Source organism: Pogoniulus pusillus, chromosome 1 (assembly GCF_015220805.1).
Source record: "Pogoniulus pusillus isolate bPogPus1 chromosome 1, bPogPus1.pri, whole genome shotgun sequence".
In the NCBI taxonomy this organism is placed as follows: Eukaryota; Metazoa; Chordata; class Aves; order Piciformes; family Lybiidae; genus Pogoniulus; species Pogoniulus pusillus.
The window spans coordinates 47,527,596-47,554,379 of NC_087264.1; the positions used below are offsets into that span (position 1 = coordinate 47,527,596).

The 26,784-nt window shown below is 41.7% G+C and overlaps 1 protein-coding gene and 1 long non-coding RNA gene across 14 annotated transcripts in view; one reads left to right on the plus strand and one right to left on the minus strand.

Moving 5' to 3' along the window:
• The first annotated feature begins 323 nt into the window (after nucleotides 1–323).
• LOC135179573 (uncharacterized) lies at nucleotides 324–26,413 on the plus strand. The gene is made up of 7 exons (XR_010304044.1): nucleotides 324–1,471; nucleotides 2,212–2,322; nucleotides 4,752–4,894; nucleotides 8,907–8,974; nucleotides 11,297–11,404; nucleotides 18,993–19,148; nucleotides 26,374–26,413. It is a non-coding gene; the product is annotated as an uncharacterized LOC135179573 (long non-coding RNA).
• The window catches only part of FOXN3 (forkhead box N3), a 233,356-nt gene continuing 213,081 nt past the window's right edge, over nucleotides 6,510–26,784 (minus strand). For 10 of the 13 annotated variants that reach the window (XM_064151479.1, XM_064151459.1, XM_064151469.1 and 7 more), the window contains 3 exons: nucleotides 24,021–24,129; nucleotides 17,063–17,086; nucleotides 6,510–13,809 (listed from right to left, as the gene is read on the minus strand). In XM_064151479.1, the coding sequence (XP_064007549.1) occupies nucleotides 13,254–13,809; nucleotides 17,063–17,086; nucleotides 24,021–24,129 (689 nt within the window). In that variant the 3' untranslated portion in view covers nucleotides 6,510–13,253. The remainder of the gene's footprint in view (nucleotides 13,810–17,062; nucleotides 17,087–24,020; nucleotides 24,130–26,784) is intronic. The other 3 variants (XM_064151546.1, XM_064151526.1, XM_064151500.1) reach the window with 1 other exon arrangement.

Below are 26,784 nucleotides of genomic sequence, written 5' to 3' on the forward strand. Positions count from 1 at the left end.
TCGTGTTTGAGGCTCCCTGCCACCACCTAGGATATAGTTTGGTTGCCTGAAGTGAAAAAGGATAGTGAAGAAGAAAGGAGATTTGAGGTAGGACTTTTCAGCAGCAGAGGTGTATCCTGACACAGTACCCAGAAATCAATTGATGATTCTCTTCCGAATCATTTAACAAGTGGAATAGTTTCAAGGCTGTGATTTTGGTCTCACTCACATCAGCATTCATCAATCTCCATCCGGCCCACTGGAGGTAATGGCATTTAATCTAACTAAGGTTCAGGAAAGCCCTGTTGGTAGTTTTAAAATATTTAGCTTTGATACCTGGGTGAGGAAGATACAGAAGGCAGCTGGGCCTCAGTGGCAGTGGTGGCATGGACCACACAGCCATGGTGCTTTGGAGTAGGCAAAAAGTGATGAGGGAGAAGTCCCTCAGAAACAAAAGGGCTAGCAGAGACACTTAGCCACATCAGCTGCCGAGTACCTGCTTGTTATAGAATGGCCCAGTTGGAAAAGACCTTAAGATCATTGAGTCCAGACATAACATAGCATGTCCCTGTAAACAGCTGTTAGAACCAGAGCTTCTCTCCTAGGCCTTTCCCTGTGGCTCCTGGATGCCTCAGGCAGCACTATGAACCTCCCATGCTATCCCCTTTTCCTCCTTAGCAGGCAGTGGGAGCTTTTCATTCCCTTCCCCCCCTACCTTGCTTGCAGAGCTCGGCAGTTCAAAATGGCTGAATGCTCTTTGCAGGGCTTTTAGACAATATTCCCCAAATCCTTTTTTCTTTTTTGCATGGTGAATCACCAGCTAGATTTCGCTGTAGGCACAGCTCCTCCCCACTGCTGCGCCAGGAGGAGATAGCAGGTGGTGGCTGCCAGGAGCAGGGTTCAGGTCTCTCCTCCTGATTGATGAGCTGCTTCTTACAACACTGGAATACACCAAGACGGTTCTGTTTGATTACACCCCAGGTAGCGTGGCTTCTGTAACTGAGATGGTGAATGAACTAAGTTGGAATGAGCAAGTGTATTAATTAGTATGCTGATAGCAGAATAAAGCTATTTTTGAATCACTGAGCAGCACTGCTCTTTACTATGATTGCAGGGATTATATAAGATGATGATTAAAATCAGGTCCCTGCATCACAGACTGATCCAAGCTTTAGAAATGTGAAAACAAAGCTGCAAAGGAATGAGAAGAGACTGTGTTATTTTAAAAGGCTCTCAGTTTGCCTGTCCTAATTAAGGGAAAAGCAGCTATGTCATCAACCTCTCTTGTTGTCATTCTAACTCAACATACTGTTATATTTTGCTAGTAAGCCATTTATTTTTAAGGCTGGCTGCATACGTCTGGAAATGTCGGCTCAGGAGGAATCTGCTGCATCATCCCACAACACAGAGATGAGTTACAGGGTGTCCCTAACGGACAGCTTCTGACCCCTGAAGTGCTTCTGGCAGAAGTGGTTTCTTCCTGTTTGTTAAGGTACTAACATTCATTTAGCAAAGCAGGAGAAGAATGTCATCAGGATCTTTGAGGATTGTCTAACTGATGGCAAACAGGCAGTTAGCGAGAAGTTGTGTCCCCACAGCAGGACCAAGCTACCAAAGAAAAAAGGTGCTGTTGCTTTCAACAACAGTTATGTGGGAAAAGCCTCTAGAAATTGATTGTCATTAAAGACCTGGAGAGAATATTGCTTATGATAAGCAGACATGTTGAAATACTGTGTTTACAGTCTCCTGCACTGTCATGCTCAGATTGCTGTATGTACACAATCATCACCTGACGTCTTCCACCACGGTGAATGGCAGCACTGCTGATCAGATAGAAAGTGGCAACCAATCCTAAATGTGAAGAGAAACACAAACAAAACCTGCAGATTTATAGGCAATCAAAATTATGTCAAACAGCATAAGATTAAGAGCAGTGTGTGTGTATGTTATTAATTTTGACAGATGTTTGCTGTGGAGTGTTTTCCATGGAGTTTCTTACCACTGTTAATCATCTGTATTTTATGATGAAGTTTCAAAACTCTTTAATTATCTTGTGTGGGTTGAATGTGCCCACTCAAAGCGCCACACTGTGTTAAAGCTGAAGATTAATTGCTTTATAACGTTTCTTTAAGAAACAGACCTCACAGAAATAATTTCCTGTCATAACAGAGGATTTGCAGTACACAGAACAAAGCCTTTTGTTGTTATTTATGTTCTCTTCTTTCTTTCTAGGCAACTTCACCAGACTCGGCAAATGCCAGCAGAAGGGTCAAAGGCACCCTCTTCACAGGGGAGCCCATGAGAACAGATGTTGTGTGAAGAAAGGAAGCCAGCTAGCTCTAGGTACTTAGTGCATACTCATTTTGTGCACGGCACCCGTAAGTACCTACTCCTGCATGCAAGCTGGGGGAGCCTGGGGACCCGTGCTTTCCCCTGAGTGCCCTGACTAGGCGAGGGCTGAACTTCCGCAAGGAGACTCCAGATGGGGATGTGTGGTAGCTCAGCAGTCTTAGTGGGAAGCACCCTGCCTGTGCAACTGGAGCTGCTTGAACTTCTGTAGTTAAAATCTGCAACGCAAAAAGCTCAATCCTAGACAAGCTCTGTGCTGCACACTGGTATATCCCCACCACACATTCCCAGCCACATCTGGTTCTACATGGTCAGGAGTCAGGTGCCCTGTCAGCATGCTTTACCTGGAGAGTACTTAGGAGGAGATGCACAAAGGCAGCTGCCCCAGCATGCCTGAGGGTTCCATTCTGGAGTACAGCCCTGGTGAGTACCTCTAGGATTTCTCAGGGACAGGACAGGTCCTGAGTGGGCCAAGCACCATCACCACCACAGCTGAGGCAGTGATGTGCTGCACAGGCCAAGTAGGGGAGCAGCACATCCTGATGGGAGCCCACAGGGCATGACTTTGAGATAGTCACAGCTGACTTCAGCCAGCTGAGGGAGGAACCGATTAGGTGCCACCATTGTGGGCAGAGGAGTAGGGGGGTTTCTCCTCCTCATGTGTAGTTAATGTAAGGAACCAGCAAATTGTAGGCTGCTGGAGACCTACTCTGTCTAAAGGGGTCGGTGTGCCCCTAAGGAACTGTAGCCTATTGTCCACCTGGACCAAGGCAGGAATGTCCTCAAGTGTCTGCAGCCTGAGGGCCACCCATGCCAGAGCAGGAACATCCCTGAAGAGAGTAGGAGAGGAATCTAATATGCATAAAGCAGCAGACCAACCAGAAGAGCTAATGAGCAGGAGAAAGAGCTAGCACAAACATTACAACATGCTGCCCAACAGCTTGCCAGGGGTATTTGCTGGAGTGGAAATATGGGTGCTGAGACTGGAGAGGGGAGGTAGGAGAGGTGTTTCTCAAGTGGTTGGCTGAGTCCATTCTAAACACCTGAGTGATCAGCAGTCTGTGTTAACTTGCAATGAAGTAGATCATGCAACTTTGAGCTGGTTTGCATATGACAAACCCATGGCAAGGCTGCACAAAAAGCCTGTAGCAGAACTCGGATTGAAATAGCATGCCTGGACTAGGTGGTTTTGAGGCCCTCACATCACAAGCCCTAGGAGGACAGGCTGAGAGAGCTGGGGTCATTTAGTCTGGAGAAGAGGAGGCTCAGGGGTGACCTGAAAGAAGGTTGCAAGCCAGGTGGGAGTTGGTCTCCTCTCCCACCCAATCAGCAACAGAACAAGGGGACACAGTCTCAAGCTGTGTTGGGGGAGGTATAGGATAGATATTAGGATTATGTTCTTCCCAGAGAGAGTGATTTGCCATTGGAATGGGCTGCTCAGGGAGGTGGTGGAGTCTCCGTCCCTGGAGGTGTTCAAGAAAAGCCTGGATGAGGCACTTAGTGCCATGGTCTAGTTGACTGGCTAGGGCTGGGTGACAGACTGGATGATTTTTGAGTTCTCTTCCAACCTGGTTGGTTCTATGATCATGCCCCACACTGAGACAAGTCCAAGACTAGTCTCTTGGCAGGCTTGCTGTTTGCATGTAAAGACTAGAACATTTTCTGTAGAGTCTGCAGGTTTCTCCCTCCTCTACATGTCTCTATGGATCCATCCACAGACCTTGTTGTGTGATACTTGCTTAACTAGCAGTGGATTGGGGGGGGTGGTGCTCCATTAGAGGAAGCTGGTCCAGAGCAGCTAAGTGTTGTTTTCCTTCTCACCAGTCTCCTCTCATCTTGTCTACATAGCTGAGGTTAGGTTACAAACAAACTTTTCCAGACAATACATTTTTATGCTCTTTTCTTTGTACCTTGGAGATTTGCTGCTTCTACTAGTCAGATATTGACATTTTAATGCTCCTTTCTTTGTACTTTGGAGATTTGCTGCTTCTACTCCACTCACCCTAGGACCTGTTGGCATTCACCTTCTTCCACAAATGCCTACTGTAGTGGTCTCCAGTACAAACCACTCAAGATGGTATCAGAACAAGTGAGGGCAACACTTTTGATAGCTCTGGATCAACTGGAGTTCCAGCTTCAGCAGCTGTACATTGTCAGTACACAACTGAGAAAATACTCCCCTGCTTCAGCAGCATCTCAAACCAGGAGTGGAAAGGATGTGTAAGACTGATCACCAGGGGAGCCTTTTTCTTCTCAGTTTTTTAAAAAGTTTAACCTATAAATGCATAGAGCTGTTCACAAAACACTTTCAAATCATGTTTTTATTTGCAAGATTGTACTATTTAGTTTAACTGGAGAAAGCTATGAGGCTTTCTTATCCACTCTCTGAATAGATGATTTTTGCCTTGTTTCTTTTATTCCAGGCAGATTGGATTGCTCCATCTATTGAAAGAAGTCTGAACAGGCTGATTTTAGCATTGGTGAACAAAGACCATTACTGATTTCTGCAACAGTCCAAGGTAACCATGGAAGGCATGAAGGATCTGAAGAACAGGCTACTTCCTAGGTGGGTACACATTGAGTAAGTTGAGTGACCTAGCTTTGAAACTCTTGGCTCCACAGGATTTCCTCCTGCAAACAGTCCCTTCATCCTGCAAGGTATAGGAGTAAGATGGTGAAACAATTTTGACTTCTGGTGCTTACAGAAGCCAGAAAAAAAACTAGGGAGGGTTGATGCAGAGATTAGAAAGCAACACTTTCCAGGACACTAGATGTACCTTTATAGACAACTTCATACTGAATCTCTTCTGATTTGCCCTCATTAAAACAGAAGATACAATTCCCAAATCAGCTTTCTTTACAGGCTGCAAATCTGACGGGAAAGGAATACGAGGCTGTCCTGGTAGGGCATAAAGCCTGCCAGGCCGTTTAGCCCTTGCTCTCCTCCTCCTGTTGCAAGTCTGGGAAGTTGAGTCAGATGAGCAAAGCTTTGAGGGCTGGGGGCCTAGCACCACCTGTAAGGTGTCTTGTGCTGCCCCTCAATGTGCCTGTGTGGTCAAACAGGGCACAAAGCTTTGAATTAATTGACCAGAACAGTGGTGCTAGTGCCTATTGGCCAGTTTGATTTTCAAACTGAAGTATTTAAAGGGGTGATTTAGAAACTGTGCCTTTCTGCATTCAGCCTTTCTAAGCTGAGCCCCTCTGCCTTCCCTCATTCACGGCTCATTAACTGGAAATCAAGGCGGCCACCTGTATGCAGCTCACACCTGCCAGCTTAGCGGCAACTCAGCTCTTCTTCCTCTGCCTGGAATACTTTGTATTTTACCTCAGGATCATTATCGTGCATTTAAAAGCATCTTTGGTACAGGAGACTTACTCAGAGACCAAAAGCATTGCTGAGTACACATGCTGGAGTTCATGCCAAGAGTGTAGCTACAATTCTTCCTGTTCTCACATTCCTATTTTCCAAGTTCTGATTGTTTAAACTGTTTAATTCAGTGCAGTTACTTCCTGTCGACCAAAAATCCAAAGAATCTTAGGGAATTTCCCTGAATTTTGAATGTTAATAATAAAACTATTAATCTAGAAATTAACATTCATGATAGATCATTACTTTACAATACAGAGGCCCTAACTTAACAGCAGCTGAGTATGTTTAGGCATTTGCACAACAGCAAATTAACAAGTGCAGATACATGCTGCCGTGAAGACAAGGTAACATCCCACGAGGACCAGAACTGTTCAGTAATGAAAGAAGTAATTTGAGGCTCAGGGGAGACCTTACTGCTGTCTACAACTACCTGAGGGGTGGTTGTAGCCAGGAGGAGGTTGCTCTCTTCTCTCAGGTGGCCAGCACCAGAACGAGAGGGCACAGCCTCAAGCTACGCCAGGGAAAATTTAGGCTGGAGGTGAGGAGAAAGTTCTTCACTGAGAGAGTCATTGGACACAGGAATGGGCTGCCCGGGGAGGTGGTGGAGTCGCCATCCCTGGGGCTGTTCAAGGCAGGATTGGAGGTGGCACTTGGTGCCATGGTCTAGCCTTGAGCTCTGTGGTAAAGGGTTGGACTTGATGATCTATGAGGTCTCTTCCAACCTTGGTGATACTGTGAAGGAAAAAAAAGAGACTATTGTTCCTCTGTAGTACCTGGGCATATTCTGAAGCCAATACTCACACAACTACAGTTGTTCAATTGATGCAACTCAGTAATTTTTATTGCAACTGGAAGACAATACATCACAGAAACTTTATGGTAGGTTTTGGGAAAGTGTTATTTACAATAATAATTGATGAAATAGTTTGTCTTTGGCAATATGATTACACATCAAGAAAATGTAAAATGCAAGTATGCCTCTAAATCAACATTTTTATATTTCCTAAAGATCAGTTGATTGCACTTGCCTTCGGACTGCTCATTTAGGTAAACACAAATACAACTTAACATCACTGTTCATTCCTCGTCACAGTTTGTGTTTTAATATTGATGAAACTGGCAGTTTCAGATACCAAGTACAGCAAAACAACTGGCTTATCACTGTACTGAATTAACTTATTGGCCAGTTAAGGTCCTGTGACCCTTAAGCATCCATACTAAATCTCTTGGTCTTTTGATTGCTTTATCACTTTTTTTTTTTCTCTTTTCCATAAAACAAAATATTTCAGAAATTACAGAGCAGAGTATAAAAAAAAATGTACAAGTCCATAATGCTTTTCATACACACACAAATCATTCCCCCCGACATTTTACACCATGGCAGTTTTAAGTAGTGAGTGTGAATGATGCAGGCGTGGAACTGGTTATCGAATACAGGTATGACTTTAAATTGCTGTCCCACACACGTACTCAGGAAACGCACAATGCTCTAGCAACTGAAAGATGTACTTGAGTTCAATGTCATCTGAACAAAAAAAAGAAGTTTGGGGATTTCAGGCCAGAGTAAACAAATGAAAACCATTCCTATTTCTGGACTATCAGCATGTAATTTTAGAATCCAGTAAAATCTCCTCCAGCACTAAGGACCAGCACAAGTTGTCATGTATCCCTTAAACCCTCTGCTGATGACCTCTTCTAACTTCTGGCCTGACCCAAAGCCCAATGAAATCAACTCAAAAAAAAACCCAAACAAGTGACACCCCTCCCCACCCTGATCGTGAAAGGATGTTACACTGGGTTGATTTCCTCCTCTTTGCAAAGGAAATGTGATACAGTAGAAAAAACATTATATAGCTTCAGATAAATAGACCTTGTTTCAATACTAAAACAAAAACCAAACTCCCCAAACCAGGAAAGGCTATTTGTTAGTACAACTCAAAAGTGACCTTTAAATCATTTCTGGTTTTAAATGTACACCAGCAAAATACAGCACCATAGACACATTAGGTTGAGACTCTTTTTTTTTGGTCAGTGAAGCTAGTACTTGTTTGCTGAACTGTGGAAGAATTATAAGGTCATGTACATGATCAAAGATAAAGCAACCCAGCTGACAAGTCTCTGCTTAATTCAAGAATAACCAGTACTAAAATTAAAGTAACAAAAATAACCCCTAGTAAACCACCATCAATGAAAAGGGGATTAACAGATGAATTCACAAACGTATGCAGATTTATACAGAACACTGAATGTTTTGTGTAAATCTTACAGACTCCAGCTCAAAACAGAAACACACAAAATGTATAGTTTGACTTACACATCCCATTTCGAAGGAAAAGAGACATCATTACAACTTGGTAACTGTGCTAACTGCAATATAAACCAAACAGAAAGTCAAGAGTTTGGCAGATAACTAAGAAGAGGGTTATCACTTAGGTTATATAGCAAAGTGTTGATGTATATTACATAGAGTAGTATAAATAATAAAAAAGTATTATTTAAATTAGATCACAGTGCTGCCTTATGTGCATAACAGTGTTTGATATATTACTGGAGGGCTGTGAAGAACACTACTAAAACTTAACTGGTCAGACAGTCAACACTGATACTCTGTTACAACCAGGAGGATGTGTGGTTTCAATGCTCTTTTGTTGGCAAAGTCAAGAAAATGTTTCCAAATAGTTATTTAAGGTATGCCAATGAGCTACTCAGGTGGTACTGACACACCTGAAGGACCTGGGTTTGCATTCTCCATGACGTGAAGTAAGTTTGCATCTGAAATTGGAAATTCACTTTCTCAATAGTTTTATTCTGATCCTGCAGCATGGGAGAGTAATGTCTTCAAAAATGCCTATGGTCAAATCCAAGGAAAATTGGTAATAATAGCGAATGTCAAACATTTCCAGGAGCACTTGGTAGTCTGTACCTCCACTGACTGCAAAGGAGATGAGACGCCCTCAGCTTTTAGAACAGCTCAGACACTGCCTGTCTACATCTTTATATCTAGATTTTGGAGGCAAAATCTCAGTCAAAAATCAACCACAGCTACCAAGATGCTGGGGAAAAAAAAAGTAGTTCTGATCACTTTTATCCCTGGTGCCAACTGTGTACAATTCAGGATTACAGTCTCTGCTAATCTGTGTTGATGAAACTCTACCTCACTCCAGTGAAGAATGCAGCCCTCAGAATTTCTCTGTCTTTTTTTCTGAAGGTACAAAGCAATTCAATCAAACATTGGGATCCAATGCACCTCCTTTAGGATTCCCTTCTCCCATTAAGGTAAGAGAGGAGCTAGAATAAGGACCTCAGCTGAATTGCGCGAGAGAAGAGAACACAGCCGGAGGACAGTTCTTTAGTCCCAACATCAGCCTTTTCAGCTGTAACCCTCTGTGATCTTGGTAGTGCTACTGCTGGTTTTGCTAGAAGATCAGAAACAGACTGCTTTCAGAAACATGGGGTGATACATTGCATTAAAGCTGCTCAAGATCTGTGCTTGAACTTTTCAAATGCAGGCAAAATCTGCATCAAAATGCAAGCGTGACTGGCAGGTTTCACCTTCCCTGCAGACACCAGTGACAACCGCTTGTGGCATTTAGCTCTGGCCTGCAAGAGCTTCTTGCAGAAGGTATATTCCAATAGAACCCAGCAGTCCTTACAATTCACAGCTATGTGAGACTCAACACTGAACACTTGCTAACCTGCCGGGATTCCCCTAGCCTCCGCTGAAGAAATGCTAATTTGGCAATACTGATAAAGTGAGGGAAACAGAAAGTGACAAGATTTGACAACTTCTCACCCCAAAATGGCTTAGTAAGGAAAGCAAACAAGCAAAACCATGCCACCTTATATCTGGCAAGTGAGAGAGCTCATAATACAGTGCAATTACCACTCTGGTTTGGCATGATTCAGTCGAAGCAGAAACAACTGAATTCAAAAGCTGACGCTGTCATCTGGAAAACAAATCAGTCTCAATTCTTACAAAAGAGAAGTGAGAAGTTCTCTGATGGAAGAGAACCAGTTCTGACAAAGCTGCCATCATCAGACAGGCAAAAAAAGGGTTCGAAACCTGACTCCTAAATCCTTCATGCAAGTCAACATCAGGTAATTCTCCTCTATAGTTAGAGTAAGGGTCAGGAAGGACAAGTTGTTTTTAAATTCCAGAAATAATCTGGCCATGGCATTAGCCCTCAATTGAACTGCTGGTTCCTCTGTGTAACTTCCCAAATTCCACTGCACACCTCCTTGTCAGGCCAGACCAGGAGCAACAAAGTTTACATGAAAATAGATGCTTGCCAACATTTTAGGTTTTACCAGCAATTATGTAAAGGAGTTGTTGAAGTCTTAGATACTATTTATAGATAGATAGAGATAGTTAACTTGCCTAATTAGATCTTTATGCAAAATGGCTGTTTTCTAAGGTGAGTAAATATACCAGTGGTACATATATATTTAGCCACCAAGAGTCCACAGTACTGAATGGTACTTGTTAAGCAGCCATCCATCTTGTGTGCAGTGGCACACTGCAATTGTTCCAGTGAGGCTGGTCCAGAATTAGCGTCCCATCTGTGGACAGGGTCACTGGCACACAACCACATAATTTGTCTGGGTGAGAGATGGCTGAGCCATGGTTTGAGCCTATTTTCTGTCACTAAATTTGACTTTTCAATGCAGCTTTTTGAGTAAATACTAAACCACTCTCAAGCTGGTACAACCATGCAAAGGTGGTGGCAAGCTAACACTATAGTACTTTATATTTTGAATGATTCTTCTCAAAGTTCAGAAAAAGAAGGAGGACCAAGTGTTTTTGTGCAGGGGTTGTGTGCTTCATTGCCTGTAAACTCTGGCTGGAGGGAGTGTGGGTCTGGGAAGAAGCTCATTATCCCAGTCCAAACACACAAGGGAAGAGCTATGACTCGCTCATCCCTGTGCTACACAGCCAAGGGACTGGCTCTTCCTGCTTTCACTACCTGTACCCTAAGGGCTTCAGGCAGCCAACAAAGGCTAGTAACCATATACTCCCTCTTAACTAATGTTGCATGCATCGGTCCCAGCAAATGAAGGGAAGTGCAGAGCTGTTCCCTGCACCATCCTTGGCGCTCTCCTTCCTTATCTGCATAGCTGGCAGTTGTGCTGGGCTGTGGCATTTGTCAGGCAGCTCATGGATCCCAGGTCACACTGGGAGAGCAGACACTGTTCTGCTGTGCTGCCCTTACTGTGGACCTATTCTTTACATAGTGAAGTGCTTCTGGAGCACATGAATAGGTCCACAACGACCCACTCTCCAGTCCTCCTGCTTCCTAACCAAAGGTAAACCATCACAGGCATCTCTAACTGAAATTTTTATTTCACCTCACTGAGTGGGAAGTTGAACCCTTTTCTAGCTCACTCTTCATAAACTAGATCTGTCTTGGTGAAACTACTGCCTTAAACAGCTGTTAGGGACAATTACAGACTTGTAGTTTATTTAAGAAACACTGTTTTGTTCTGTTAACTGCTTGGTTCCTGGGATTTTCTTTTTGCCTCTCAGATATTCTAAGTGTAGAACTTTTCATGCCAAATTCATGAATCAAGGTGAGAGAGACTGTCTCATTTATTTCACAGCTTCCCTCTGCTGCCAGGATCTCCTATCTAATAGTGGTCATCACCAGGAGAGTAGCACTGTACCTGAACGTCTCTCTGGAGCACTGTTTGTTCCTCTGGACACCACAAGTAAGGCTCTTTACTAACTTTGTTTTCTCCTGGAAAATTAGCAAAGCTATTTTCTTGTCTACTTATTCCTGAATCAAATCAGATCATTTACCTCAATTAACCTCCCATTATTCTCCTGATTCTGTCATACACACTCACTACTAAATTTGCCCTCAAATTATTGCGTCATGTTACACATGTACAGACGAAGAAAGGACACAATTTTACTTTTTTTCTTCTTTTTTAAAACAGAAGTAGGGAGAGGGGGGCTGAATGTGCAGACAAGGCAGTATAATTCAACCATCCAAGCCCTACCAGAGCACGAAGATTTTATTTTTTCAATATTGCAGAGGAAGTTCCCCAACAGTCAGTGTTTGTCCCTGAAGAAGGTTAAACCTTAAACACTTGCTTCAAAAAAAAAACCAAACCTCAACAACAAAAAAAGAACCAAAACAAACAAACAAAAAACCCAAAACAAACAAACAAAAAACCCAAAAATAACCCCCCCAAAAAAACGCTAAGCCTAAGGGCTTAAAAATTAGAGGCATAGCCTTTTTCTCTATTTTCTATATTTATATGAAAATAATTCATGCTTCATGCTAAATACATTATTTACCTTACAAGAACTTTGTAATCTTTGAATTAAAAAATTTGTTTGCTTTCCTGTATTCACCCCCTCCCAAAAGGAATCCATGCCATGCGGATCAAATCTCTTCTGCTGGCTACACTGGTTCAGTCTGAGAATCTGCTCTCATTGCTGCACAGATGAATCCTGACTGATGGCAACTGCACTCTCATTTCTGAGGGCAGCACAGGAGCTCTTTTGTTGAACTTCTCAATTTTACTGTTCACCAATAGGCTTTCCTTTCATTTTTGTATTTATTCCTAATGGCAGGTTTTGTAGCTTTGTTTCCCCAGTTAGATTAAGAATTTGATCCACAGAAAAAGATTCTGATGAATTTCCTTCTTTAAGCTCTACGGTAATTTCTTACACTTGATTGCTTTTCACTCAGGCAGTTTAGAAGACATAGCTTGTTTTTCCCTATGACTATTATTTTTTGCACGCAGTGCCAATCTTCGGGCTTATGGCTTTTTGAACATTGTTTTCATTGAATGCAGAAGACAGAATTCTATGATTAATGATGCTACTAACAGTGACTCCCCTCCCAGTTCTTGTTATTTCACCGAAACCCATTGCATACATAGTTCAGATTTCCTCTAAGTCTTCACATTACGAGCCACATGGAGTATGTGAAGCACAAAGTGCATTACGCTTTGCACAGCTGCCACCAGTGGCTCTCCAAAGACTTCTATGGCACAAAGTATCCAGGTGCCACTAGATGGGTTCTTGGTTTGGTGTTGAGAAGTACATGCCTCCTCTTTCCCCCAAACCTCTTTAATTCACATTCACTTCTAACCCAATCATCAAAACAATTTCTTAAGGGTCAGGCCTAAGCAGTTACCAAATTCTGCACAGCTCTTCTAGTACAAGAGAGATTTCAAAGTGCCGAATTTTACTCCCATCACATTAATGTTGATGTCACTGTGTACTCAACCATGCATTTTTGACAGGCTGGAGAAAGCAATGGCGATTTTGGTGGCTTTTTTTTTGTTGTTGTTGTTAGCTTTTGTCTTCAGGTAATGAAAAGCTTTTGTAAATTAGCTGAATGTCAGTATGAGTTCTATGGCTTCAATCTCCTTTAAAAATAAAAATCTTAAGGGTCAAAAAAAAAAGAAAAAAAAAGAAAGAAAAGAAAAGAAACAAAAGAAAACCAAAAAGGAATAAATTGCTGATATTGCCACAAATCATTAGAATTCACCTGACGTGCTGAAACAAAACTTTTAAGTTCAAACAAATCATTGATTTGTTCTAATTTTTTGTGGTTTCCTTTTGCTCTTTCTGCCCCTTTGCCGTCCGATTGGTGATGTTATTCAAACAGGATCGAATTCCTGCTAAATGCAGGAGAGATCCTGCTGCTTCTTTCATCTCCTCATCATCACTCTCAGGGGGCTTTTCTGTACGTCTCTTTTTAAGAGGCAGTGTGTCACTCGGTACTTTTTTCCCCTTCATTAAATGTTGCCTTTTCTTATGCTGGGATGCGTACCCACTGTCAGCTAAGGAATCCTTGGTCTCCTTCCGATTTTGCCTTTTGTCCTCCTCCTCTGTTTCACTATGGCTCTCTTCCAGAACTAACTGGAAGCTAACATCACTTCCTTCACTGCTGTCTTGGCTACCTTTAGTTGCAAATTCATACTGGTCGTCAGCAGAGGAAGAGGAAATGGAGTCACTAGCAGGTGATGTGCTCCTGTGGTTGGAAGATTTGGCACTGCTGTAGTTGTGATCCTCCTTTGGGTCACCGCTAACAACTGGAGAGCCACAGCACTGCTCACTTTCTGTCCGCATCCGGCAGTTTGTTATTCCGTTCCTGTAAAAACAAACCAAAAGGGTCTTAGAAGCAATAGAGATGTGATCTTGCTTCACTCCAAAAGTCAACTGACAGACAATCTAAAATGATGACTATCAAAGTAATGTCCATGCAAGCTGCTTTCAAAGTTTGACTCAAAATGTTTGTGGATTGGACTCCACAGGTAAAATAAGCCAAAAGACACATAACAGTACGAGAGGCAAGAGCAAGTAGGGGATGGTTACAAATAAATGATGTCTGAAAAGTCTCGATTTACATTTCAAGTTATAGTTTACACTTGCAAAAACAGTCAGAAAGAAGAGAACCCACATTTCTTTTTTCTACTGGATGGTAAGTACACTCTGATAAAGTTGCCTAAATCTCCTCTCCCTATTTCCATATCAAATGATACTCTCAAAACTGTGGGAAAGAGACACTAGCTTTCTGGAGTAGTTCTTTGCCCCCTTTCAATGACTCTTCTCCAGCCTCAGTCTTTTAAGCGTAAGGAATGCTTCACTTCAGAGTAACACATCTTCCTCCTAAGGACTCCCTCCAATAGAACAAGCAACAAAGGATGAAATCCTGTGTCCGGAGTTTGATTGTGTTCAGTTTTTGAATAACCTTAAAAGCACTGCAGTGTTAAAGCCACCAGCTGCCAACAAAATAATACATGTTCAAAACCAAAAAGAGGTGTGGTTTTGCTCTAGAACTTGTCATTTCCCCCTTTGGTTTTACAGCACTTGGTGCTGTGGGAACAACTGCAGCAAGTGTTTACAAACCAACACTGTTCCTTCCTGCACTGCAAAGTATTAGAGCACTGCCACAGACTTTACAAGACAGAATACAAAGCTTGCAGATCTGTTAAAGAAAGGATTGACTCTGTGGAGTGCTTAACTCCTGCTGAAAAAAAGAAGACTCTGCTCATCACTGAGTAAAGGCATCATCATAATCACCTGCCAGTCCACCAGCCTTGAACGCCTGTAGCAGTTAAAACCCTTCCAAGCAAGACTGTTTCAACTATCACATGATAAATTGCTTTAAAATCTAGCTTTGCCATCTTCAGGGTACCACTAGGGTGCTTTTGCACATGCACAGCAGTATTGGATTAAAAGCTTTTCTTAAATGCATGCGCTGAACATAGATATCTCTTAAGAGGAATGGTACAGTGGCAAGTCCAGAGTATTACTGCTTTTGTACTTAAAAAATGGAAAATGCTTTAGGTTCCAGGGAGTGTCTCTCATGCATGGTTTCTTTACAGAAACAGCAGAGCATTATCAGTTTCTGAAAGGTAAGGCTGCAAGATGGAAAATATAAGAACGGTAAACAGTGACACAGTTCCTATTCATCTAAATGCTCTTGCTGAAATATGAATCAGGCTTTTGTGAGCCAGTGACAGGACAGTGTTTAGAAGGCAGCAAATTCATCAGCCATTCCAAAAACTCTTATATACAGTATTTTCAAGGCCCAGGTATTAGCAAATAAAGCCTCTTGCCAACCTCTTTTTCTCAACAAAATTATTTTCCCCTCTATTTTTGAATACTTTATGATCCATAAATTATATACAGAACCCAGAAGGACTACACAAAGCTTCTTCAATTATTAATGACTAAATGCAATGTCATTCATGATTGTGCAGCAAGCCAGCTGCATTTACTCTTGTGATGGTTTGACACTGCAGGGGTTGCCATTACAGGATGCCAAATGCTTAAAAGAAGAAATCATCCATACTAAACTAGTTGTAAGGTGAATTTATAACCAGCTCCTTAAGATCAGTCATTACAAGGAGACATGTGATGCATTTTAAGTGACAGATTCTTCATTTTTAGGGTAAATTAACATTTAAAGATGCCAAAAATTATCATAAATTAGCATAAAATTAAAGTTACTTGATTTTACTAGACAGCTAATAGTCATAGCATTGTGGCTCAAGAAAAATCACGTGCTACTAATTTTCCATTAAGAGATAGGAATATTTCCTGCTCCAAGGAAATAAAGGCAGGACAAAATTGGTGGGAACTCAAATGAGATTCCTACTGACTAGGTTATTAGTGAACAAACCTAATGCATGGGGTTTACATCAAAACATCCATTTTAATGCTAGTTAGATCTACTCCTAGCTTTTAGTTTCTACTGAGACAGTTAACCACATACAGAATCACAGAAACATTCCGGTTGGAAAAGACCCTCAGGATCACCAAGTCCAACCAATTACTCTGTAAGGTTCACCCTAAGCCATATATCCCCAAGCACCACATCCAAATGACTTTTAAACATATCCAGGGTTGGTGACTCAGCAACCTCCCTGGGCAGCCCATTCCAATGCCTGGCCACTCTTGCTGTGAAAATGTTTTTCCTGTTGTCCAGTCTAAACCTACCCAGTTGCATGTTGAAGCCATTTCCTCTTGTTCTGTCACTCATTCTCTGTGAGGAGAGACCAGCAGCAGCCTCTCCACACAGTCCAGCGATGAGGTCTCCCCTCCGCTGCCTCTTCCCCAAACTAAACAGCCCCAGCTCCTTCAGCTGCTCCTCCTAAGATTTAATTCTCCAGGCCCGCCCCCAGCTTTGTTGCCCTCCTCTGCACTTGCTCCAGCACCTCCATATCCTTCTAGCAATAAGGAATGTGCCCAAAACTGAACACAGTACTCAAAGTGTGGCCTCACCAGAGCAGAGCGCAAGAGAACAATCATCTCCCTACTCCTGATGGACACAGCCTTTTTAATACAAGCCAGGATGCTATTGGCTTTCTTGGCCACCTGGGCACACTGCTTGCTCATATTCAGTTGCTTGTCTATTACAGCCCCCCAAGTCCCTTTCAGCTACTGAGACAGCTTTCCAGCCACACTTCCCCAAGCAACAGTTCTGTGGAGCAGAGCAACCATATACCAAAAAGATATCCCCAACTGGCCCCACTCTTGAGTCTCTAGTGTTTGCTTTTACATAAAGGGGCTATCATTTGGATCCAGAAGCTCTGCCCATGGGACTTACTCTAGATCACAATCCTTTCAAAAAAGTAATAAAAATAGAATGAAAGGCAATGCCCAGGAACAAGGTGTACTGCCACAGGGTAAGCACCCCATAGGGTGAACCTGCAAATATGGGTAATGATAAAGAAAAAGAGAAGCCCACAGAAAGGTGCAACAAAGAAACCACTTTAAAAAAAAAATAGCGAGGTAAGGAAATACCAACAGACTTCAGATGAAAGGTATCTGTGGTGGAACTGGTCAGGAAATGGGATAGCATTTACATCTCAGAAAAATACTTGGGTTTCACTTACATTTTGAAAGATTTCCAACCAGTTCTGCTTGGGGACACAAAAGGAAGAGAAAGCAGGTCAAGGAGAGAATTAGCAAAGGACACCCACAGAAATGAAAATGAGTTATACAGGCAGAGCATTTCAGGATATTCTCAAGATCAAAAGTCATGAACCCTGAAAGTAAATGAATCTGACTTGTATTTTGATATGCAGTCAAGCTCAGACGTAAGAAATTACTTGGTTTTAAGAGATAAATAATGAGTTGAATAAACGAATATCTATGTCATTTGCATTCCATATGCACTTCTGGGATATTCTAGAACTTTATATTGTTCTTACTCACTCAGAAATGAATCTGTGATCTACTTAGTTCAGAACTATCTAGATCATCAGTGGACAAAGCACCCCTGGCTTTCAGGGGACAGATTTTGGTCAGCTCAATCTACTTTTGCTCACAGTTCTGGTTGTAATTCCAACTCTGTTACTTAAACTGTAGTAGATTTTTTTGTTTAAAAAGGGTTTGCTCTGGTGTTTGGATGATTTTTCAAGTGCAGGGAGAAGAAAAGTTATTTAAGAATTCTGTGCTTATTTAAGAGTGAGGAGAAATTTATTTCAAGTAATAACCATAGTTCCTTCCCTCTCCTTTGTTGGGTGTTTTGTTTGTTTTTTTTTTTTTTGTGTGTGTTTTGATTTGGTTTTGTTCAGAACTTTGTTTCAAAATGCCTACAAAACATTTTCACATGCTTTAAAGCAGTGGCTTGCCCTTTTGGCAAAGTCCATAGGCAGTCTTCTAGAGAAGATGTATTTGCTTGAGGGATCTTATCTGCAGTTACACAGATGGAAGTACCATGCACAGATTCTTCTTGAAATATTTCAATTTGTCTGTAGCACAATGGCACAACCTTCAAGCTTTGCAGATCTAACGAAGCCTGACTCCATTCCCATTGCTAATGAATGGGAGTTCAGCTACTAACGTTGTCAGGAGCCAGATGGGACTCTCGGAAGCTAGACCTCCAGTCAGCAAGGGAATCATGTCCTTTGCACTGTTAGTGCCACTGCTCTCCAAGGAGTCTTCCTCAGGGTGAGACAAAAGTAAATCTGTCATTTCACCAAACACAGATGTATCTTCCTGTAAATTTCTCTGCTAGCTTTAAAAAAGCCAGGTACATCATTACACTCTGTTTGCAAAACAGAACAAAGTTGTGCTGAAAAATACTTACTGTATTCCACACTGAAGACACATAATATTCCTTTGATGAAAAAAACTCAAGCCTATGTGGAGTTTAAATATCACCTTCTGGCCGACAATTATTGTGTACCTATAGGTGACAGCTTTGGTATATCATTGGAAACACCCAGTTAAAAGATACAAAGAAAGCCATACAGGTAAGTTGAGTTTGTGGATTTTGACAGGTTTCAAGTTTGCTAAGAAAAAAACCCCACACCACAACCAAAAAAAAAAAAAAAAAACCACTAAAAACCTCCAAACCAGCAACACTTATTTTAACTGTATAGATAACATAATTCCAAAGGGAAATTCAGGACAGTCAGAAATTTTAGCTACAGGCAGTTGAACATAAAGCCGCTTTACTTAAACTCGCTACGTACCAGCAGACACAAGGATGAGCAAGCTATATGAAAAGGAAGTGCTCACTTGCTTTATGATGAGATTCTGTTAGGGGTTACTGAATTAAAAATCAACAACAAGTTGGTTACATTATTGGTAGAAGTTTTTATAAGGTAATAATTTTATGCAAGGGATCACAACAAATGTGGGTCATGAACTGCCTGTAGAAAGAGCAGTGTCAGTATCAACGGCAGCTCTGAAGCTAAGGCAAGGGCAGCCCTCTGCACTTTGTTAAGAAGAACGATCAGGTCAGCCAGAGGTTTCTTCATTAGTCAGAGATTCCTTCAGTCAGGTCTCAAGCATGTCTCATTCTGCTTATTACAGGTGGAAAGGGGAACGCAATATGAACATGATTTGGGCTTTGTTAAGCTGATTGTGCCAATGCTAAGCAAGAAAACGAAGACTATACAGTTAAGAATTTATTAAAGGAAGTATCTCCTAGTCCCTGTACCTAAGGAAAAACAACAATTCATGGAAGATGTAAGCATAAATTTTACTCGTGCTTTGGCATCTATGCTGCACATGTTACTGATGTTTGGTTTATTTAATCACTGCTTGAACAGCTGTTTCAAGGGAGGAAAAAGTAAGCAAAAATAAAGCCAGCATGAGATAGGAAGTTGCCATAATGAAAGCCAGGCCTGAGGAATAATCTAGTAATTATTCTCTATATTTAAAGTGAAAATAATAATAAATAACAACCTCGTATTTCTAACAAATACTACCAAAAGTGATTTAGCTGCTGTCTAGGCGTAAGTGGCACATAAAGAAGTTTTGCCTAAGTTTTCAGCTATTCTGAAATAATAGCTTAGATTCATTCTGAGCAAACAGAAGCCAAATAAGGCAGATAAGCAAAAAAGTCTATGCTAGTTTTCATCCTGACATTTCTGATATCTTGACAAAGAAAATGGCAAATCTGTCCAGAGCATCTTTACTGGGACTGGCTTCTTTAGCTCTTCCCAAATCCTAAAGGTTTTACTCAGTCCTTAAGGCTTCCAATGTACTGCAAACTCCTTGTCCCTCTTTTTCACCTCCACTTGACATGCATTTCCTGGCCAGTGTTATAGGATAGGGTTTCCACCTGGCCGCCTCATCAGAAAAGGTCACACAACAGACCATTAGGCACCTTAATCTGGGCCAAGGAAACCAGGAAGCATAGTCTACACAGTACAAAACACACTCAAGACCAGAGATTCATAATGCCTGGATTCCCTGGGAGCGTGTCTGAACACTGTTCAGTGGCCTCTTTGGGGCAAAGAAGAAGAAAAGAAGGCCTAATACATAAAAATGATGAAGGGCATTCTGCAAAACATCTTTTGATGAACTGGGCCAACTTAAAAGGCCACACACAGCGTGTGGGACTCTGGAGTGAAATTCCATCAGTCTCATCTCAGTGGATTTGCCCACTTCTGGCAGATGAAGCTTAGGCTCAGGTAGGTCTCCTGCACTGCATCAGAACGTGGACACAGACACAAACCACCCACGTGATAGAGACATCCAAAGAAACTCCAAACGGTGGAAGCTGTCTGCTGAAGGTGCTGCAGTTGTAGCTCAAACAGCTCTAACAGGGCAGCTCCCAAGATTGCACTCCTTCCAAAGGTCAGTGTGATCGGTAACACCATGCTCGTGGAAGGTGGTTACACATGACAGAGCTTCTTGCGGCGGCCGCTTTGACACAGACTATGCCTACTGAAATGGACACATCAGTCCTCCTAAACGTTTAAAAGGTGTTTACTACTTAAACTTAGAAACACATAGTAAGACCAAGGGCTCACCTTCAAAGCACAACCAGCTCCTTGCTACTGGCTTTGCTTGCTTCTATTTAATACCTCTAAGTATTTTATATACATCCAGACTATCACTGCATTTGCTTTTAGATTCTCTCAGTAGAACTGTAGGGGGATGCAGTCTGCCAAAAATACATACGAGGGATCTCATGTTAGAGACATGCTACACACTGTGCAGCTTTGAAGCTTTATTTTCCCCTGCTGTCTTCGGGTGGGCCTTAGACTTGTCAGCCACAACAGGGAAAATATAGATGGTAAACAAGCTAAAAGTGGTATGAATAAAGTAAATAAAAAGCTACTGTCAAAACATGTTCAATTATGCTCTGCTGTGGAGATTTAACACCAGGGGATGATTTTCAAAATAAAAATAGTGTGGGATGGCTTTGCCATTTGTAGATTAGCTTGGAACGAAAGGCCTGTTTGTGCAATTTAAGCCAAATGTGCTACAGCATAATGATGCTCTCCTCAACTGCTGCTCTTTATTCATGGAAAGTGGTGGATCTGTTGTGTTTGTTAAATGCTTCTCAGTAGGTTTTTTTTTAAATCCAAACTATTTAATTCAACTGCACTTTATATATAAAAAATAATTACATGTAAATACATGGGAACAACAACGTGGGAATGCATTGTGCAGCAACAAAACACACATTAATACACTCAGTCACACTCAAAGAACAATAGCACAATAAACCTTCCAACTGATGGGAGCTAACACATCAGAAGTCACAGATTTCAGCATCTTAGTCCAGCGCTATGGTTTTGATCTCCTTTCTCAGTAACAGACTAGTCAAAGCACTCCACCAAATTACAGCTGCATATATAAACCCAGACCAAGCTTTCTGTTACTCTTTTGTGACACTAATGGCAGTATGCAAAACAGGACAACACACTGCAAGTTACTTGTGTGCAGTCTGCAGGACAATGACATCAAAATCCAATAAAATATTAAGAAAATAAAACATAAACAGCTCAGATATCAAAGAAGACCAGAACCTTACAGAAGAACCTGCAACTCACTCCTCTATATAGTAACTAAAGAAAGCCAGTTAAGAGCTTTTATTCATTATGGAAGGATCCACTACCACAACATTACCGATCTCTTATGTGAATGATGAAAGCCACCTTTTTAAAGTAGGTTTAGGCCTTTCATTTAGAGCATTGAAAGAAGTCTTTTCAAGAAAATATACATCTGAGTAAAAAGCTCTTGTAAAGAAGTTGCTTTGCTTCTCAACATATAGGCAGAGGCACATAATTTCTGCAGATAACTTTAAATAGGAGACTGCACCATCTCCTGTAGCTGCCCAGCAGACCTCTCTCCTGGTGAAAGCTGGAAAGGGAAATAAACCTTCCTGCACCTTAACAGGTCTAAAACCATCCCTTGCCAGCCTGACTGGAACGTCTGCCTCTGTGCAGGAATGACAGCTCTGTGTGAGCAGTACTCCTGCTTTGAGAGCAACAGAAAGTGGCTGCACAGACGCTGTGGTAAATTCCTCCTGCTGCACATAATAAGCAGAAGTTAGGAGATGCCATGGAAGCTCAACACAACAGGCCCTACGTAGTCCTGTGCATCTGAGGAGTAAGCACCAAGAGACAGGGTGTCGTTTCTACAGTAAGTAACTGACAACAGAAGAATCCAGTTTTGAGAGGATCAGATGATGTTCTAAGAGGGATCATGCATACAGACTGAACCTTCCTAATTAGAAATTCTGAATCCTGCTCTTGCTGAGAGAAACAAGGCAAAACTGCCTGCTGAACTGATTCTACTGCAGTCTCCTAACTTCTCAGCAGCTTTCAAAGCTACTTCTGCCTCCTTGCTGCCCCCTTTTCAATAATTACAAGGAGCTCTTCAATATGAGAAGACATAATGCAGGCCAGGAATATATTCATAGCAAGCTATTTCCTTTCCTGCCTTCGGCAGTATTACAGAACAAAAAGAATTAGAAATGTCTGCATTAACTAATTATAAATGCTTTTCTCTGAGACACAGCAAAAAGAACATTAAGGGAGAGAGGGGTAAAATCCCTAATTTCCCAGTTTTGTAAGAGCAGGTAGCTGGTAAAGATCCTGTTCTTCCTGCTGGAAAAAAAAATGAGTAGTCCTCAGAAAACAGGTAAAATGCAACTATGTACAGCCTTACAGCATAGCAATTTGAAGATGTCTACACAGAAGGAAGTTTTCAAGTAGCCTTCAAAGAACAGCAGTTCTCAACCCTGATTATGAAAAAGGGTCTAAGAAAAGAACAGAGAAACTCATGGAAGAATATTCAGACCACTGTGTTCTTCTGTGTAGCTTGGACCCCCCATTAAAATGATGTATAATTAATGATCCAATAGTCACACAGCTCTGTAATTCCCGCTGGAGCAGAACGTAAGTTTTGGCTAAAGCCAGTGGCAAAGCTACTGAAGACAGATGACTTCTAGTGCTAGAAAGATCAGACTGTAGTAAAGAAAGATGGAGAGGAACTCTGCAGACTTTCATAGGATGATCCTCAGGGTTGCATCCCTTTAGTGTGGCAAATATGAGAACCAGCTGAAACAGCTGCCCATGAAAAAACACAGATTTTACTGCAATTAGTGTCTTCCCCTCCAATGCATTTTAAGCATCAAGAGTATACCAATGTCACAGGTCCTTGCTTTCCCTTGAAATGCTGCACTCAAAGGGTTAGACACTGATTCTGAAAAGGGATAAAAAAAGAGCAAATGGGGAAAATAAAATCCCAAGTAAGTAATAACAGAAAAGTAGCTGCCCAGGTAACTTTATTTCACTACCTTACAGCCATTTAGTGAGAGCAGAGAACATAACTGGAAGAGCCCAGTAAAGTCAGGTCAGTGTCAGCTATGAAACCTCACGCAGATAGTGGGAGTTCTGAAAGAGAAGAGTACTGGCAGCACACTTAACTAAAACTGTTGGACTGCTGGAAAAGAGCTACACTTGAGGCAAACTGTTCTTCCACCAATAAACCACCACTGCTTTAAATACAGCAATCCACCGAACCACAGTTCTTAGTGCCATCACTAGATGTCTCTTACTGCCCTGCTTTCTGACAAAGCTGAATAGCTTCAAACAACATTTTACCTTTGGATGTTTTCGTATAACCTTGAAATAAGAAACTGTAGTGAAAGAAACTGCCTCAGAAAGACCTAAATTAATAACAAAGTAACAGTTTTATGTTCAGAGATCTTTCAGAATTTGTGTTAACATTATTTATACTGTCACTGGTGCTTAATACATGAAACGGTTTTCTGGAAAAGAGAAGGAACACCGAAAAACATTTGCACTTAGGACAAAAGGTCACTGAAGTAGGTTCTCACTGTAATAACCTGTCTGCAATTTGCTAGTGAATATAAACCTGCTTTTTACAAACCAATGTGCGACAGACAGACATGCCATGACTATTCTGCACATAATGATAACTCAAGGATTTCAGGTGGCAGAATGTTATTTCACTTAGAACAGCAGAAGTATTAGCAAGCAGTAAAGTATCACTGACCAGAGCTTACCTATACTTTTACATTCTCTGTACAATATTGATTTGTTTCATAAAGGTGCCACAATGAGCCACCCTTACCTTACGGCAACAGCCATGCTTCCTATAGGGTTGATTGGCAATGGCCTGGCTCCAGGAAATATTCCTCTACTCAGAACTCGAGCTCCATTTTGTATTACTCCTGCAGGAACTAAAAAGAAAAAAAAAAAGAAAAAAAAAGTTTTTCCTTTTTTGCCAAGTTAGAAAAATCCAGGAGCGAAGCTGCTCAGTGAATTGAGAGAGGCTGTTGTAGTACACTGCCTACCGTGAACACTGCAGCCTCGCCTCTTGTCCATGCCACGCTATTTCCATGGCAAAAATTTAACAGCAACCAATGATAACATGGCTTGTGGAAGCCACTGCCTGACCCAGGTTGCTGCAGACCATTCTTTGTAATCACTTTTACAATCACCATTCTGCTGGGAATGCATGTGCCTAAGAGCCAAAGCCAGCTACACGCATTTACAGCACACTGTCATCTACAGTAAGAAAGGACTACTCTTTACAGGTGAACAGAATACAAGCACAGTGTGGTAAAACATAGGTCATAGCCTTCTGTCATCCAGTGTACTTCCCGAGCAGCACCCTCTTGACCTCTGTCTCCTGCAAAATAAAACATTAACTACAAATATGGATTTGCTAGTAAAGGGAAAAGGCTAAAAAGGCACTAGCTCCATACCACTAATTAGCCCAGCTCTTTTGCCACCGATGACCTCCGTTACCCAGCCCGATGGCAGTCACGAGCCTTCAGCACACAGCTGAGTCACAGCCAAGTCTCCCCTGTCCAATGCAGAGTGCTGATGCCACAGACATGGAACTGCACAGGTAGTGGCCACTAGAGATGACAGATATCACTGAGGCCTTTTAGGTGGGCTGTGTATCAAACCCTACAGCTCTGGCCAGCAAGATTTTAACCTACAATCAAATGCTTTTTTTCTATCCAGACATGTTCCCATGCACTGCTCAGCCTAGGGCAGCCAGCTGAAGGAGAAGCAGAGAAAGCACCACTAAGACACCACCAAAGGAAGAGTTTGTCCTTTGCAGATCTTCAGCATTTTCCTCCACCGTGATGCAGGACTACCAAAGACAATTCTTATCCTAAGCACTGATAAGTGGCACGTTAGTGCCACTTATTTGCACAGCTATTCCATCCTCTCAGATTGGAACAGTAACTTCCAATAGCCTCGACCTGAACTTGCTTCTTTAAAGTCAATTCACTCACTTTTTCTTCACTTTATGTCATCACTCATACTTCCCCCGACGAGGAAGGTCCAAACCCAGAATGGTCATCGCTACTCTGGGTGTATTATTTTTAAACACACAGATATTACAAATCCCTCAGAGAAATGTAAACCACATTGCTTTATATACACCTGTTTAAATCAATTACAGGCAGACTAGAACAATTATTCAGCCTAAGAACCAACATGTGCTTTACAAGCTCAGCTTCAGATGCTCACACCCAGAAATTTTAGTATATTCTGAGGTAGAGAAAGAGAGGCTCAGAATGACATTATTCCTGAGCTGCTGAAGGCATGTGCCAGCTTCCTATCGACACCAAACCAGAGCCACACCTCCCTTCCTGCTATCCTGATGCTCACCTTGCTTGCCTCCAGACCACACAGACAAGTTTTGAGAAAATAATCTTCTTCCTCCTGGTGAAAGTACATCAGTCCTCTAATCAAATCCTGTCCTTGCGTTATACCCACCTTTGCTTTTGGGCCCCTTTGAAGAACAGGTCACTTACATTTAGGTGTTTAAGTACAGATGCCAATGACTGAAATTACAGCACCTCCTTTATAACAACTAGAGATAGCTTTTAATGACCAAAATAACCTAGAAATCTTTTTTTCTATCTATACATCACTACTCTGTGCACTTTTTCCTCCAGCACTAGATTATAACAATTCAATTGAATCTGCATGCAGTATAGTATGCTATGGATTATTTTCCAGTAAGTAGGTGATGCTTTTATTCCAAAGATGTATTTATGCCCTACAAGCTTTAACTATGTTTCAAAACCATGCTTTGAGGTGCTTATACTTTAGATTGAAGATTGAATATTGAAATTGTGGAGGTGAGGAAATTTACTCTAAGCCATCTCATCAATCAGTGCCAGTGTGGACTAACACCTTACAGTCCAGACTATTGTTTTCTAATGCTGCTTTAACCAACAGTATAGGCAGGTTACATGGATCCAAGTTCCTGGATGGAAGCGTGAAAGATAATTTACACCTTTCCTATGCAAGTGCCAGAGAGGTGTTAATGTCTGAGTAACTCAGCTCAAGAAAACAATGCAAAAGGATCTGTGCATCTCGGCATAAAGGTGTCCTCTTCCACAAAGCAATCTAGTGACACGCAGTTTGAAACAACAAAACCATCCTTATCCTTCCAGCTTTCATCACCGCTTTCAAGGAAGCACTGGATCTCATACTGCTCTCAGGAAGCTTAAAAACAGGAAATAGTTCCTTCAAGTATGGTGAATCTGCCTCTAACTTGCTGCATGAACAGGAAAATGATATTCTGGATCTCACACTACTTGGGTGGAATTTCTTAGCCTGAGTAGGATCTGCTGGTGCTTCAAAAGTCTCCACCAGCTAACTGTAGTGAGAAGCAATGCATCCAGTGTCAAAAATCAAGACTGCATCACTGACATTCTCCAAGAAGGGAAAAAAAAGCTTTTGTACCCATTTTATAAATTGTAATTTAACAGACAATAAAGTGAATGCCATGTAGAACATACCATAATCTGAATCCATCAATACACCACACTCACTTTTAACAGGATCCAGCAGAAGCCCTCAAA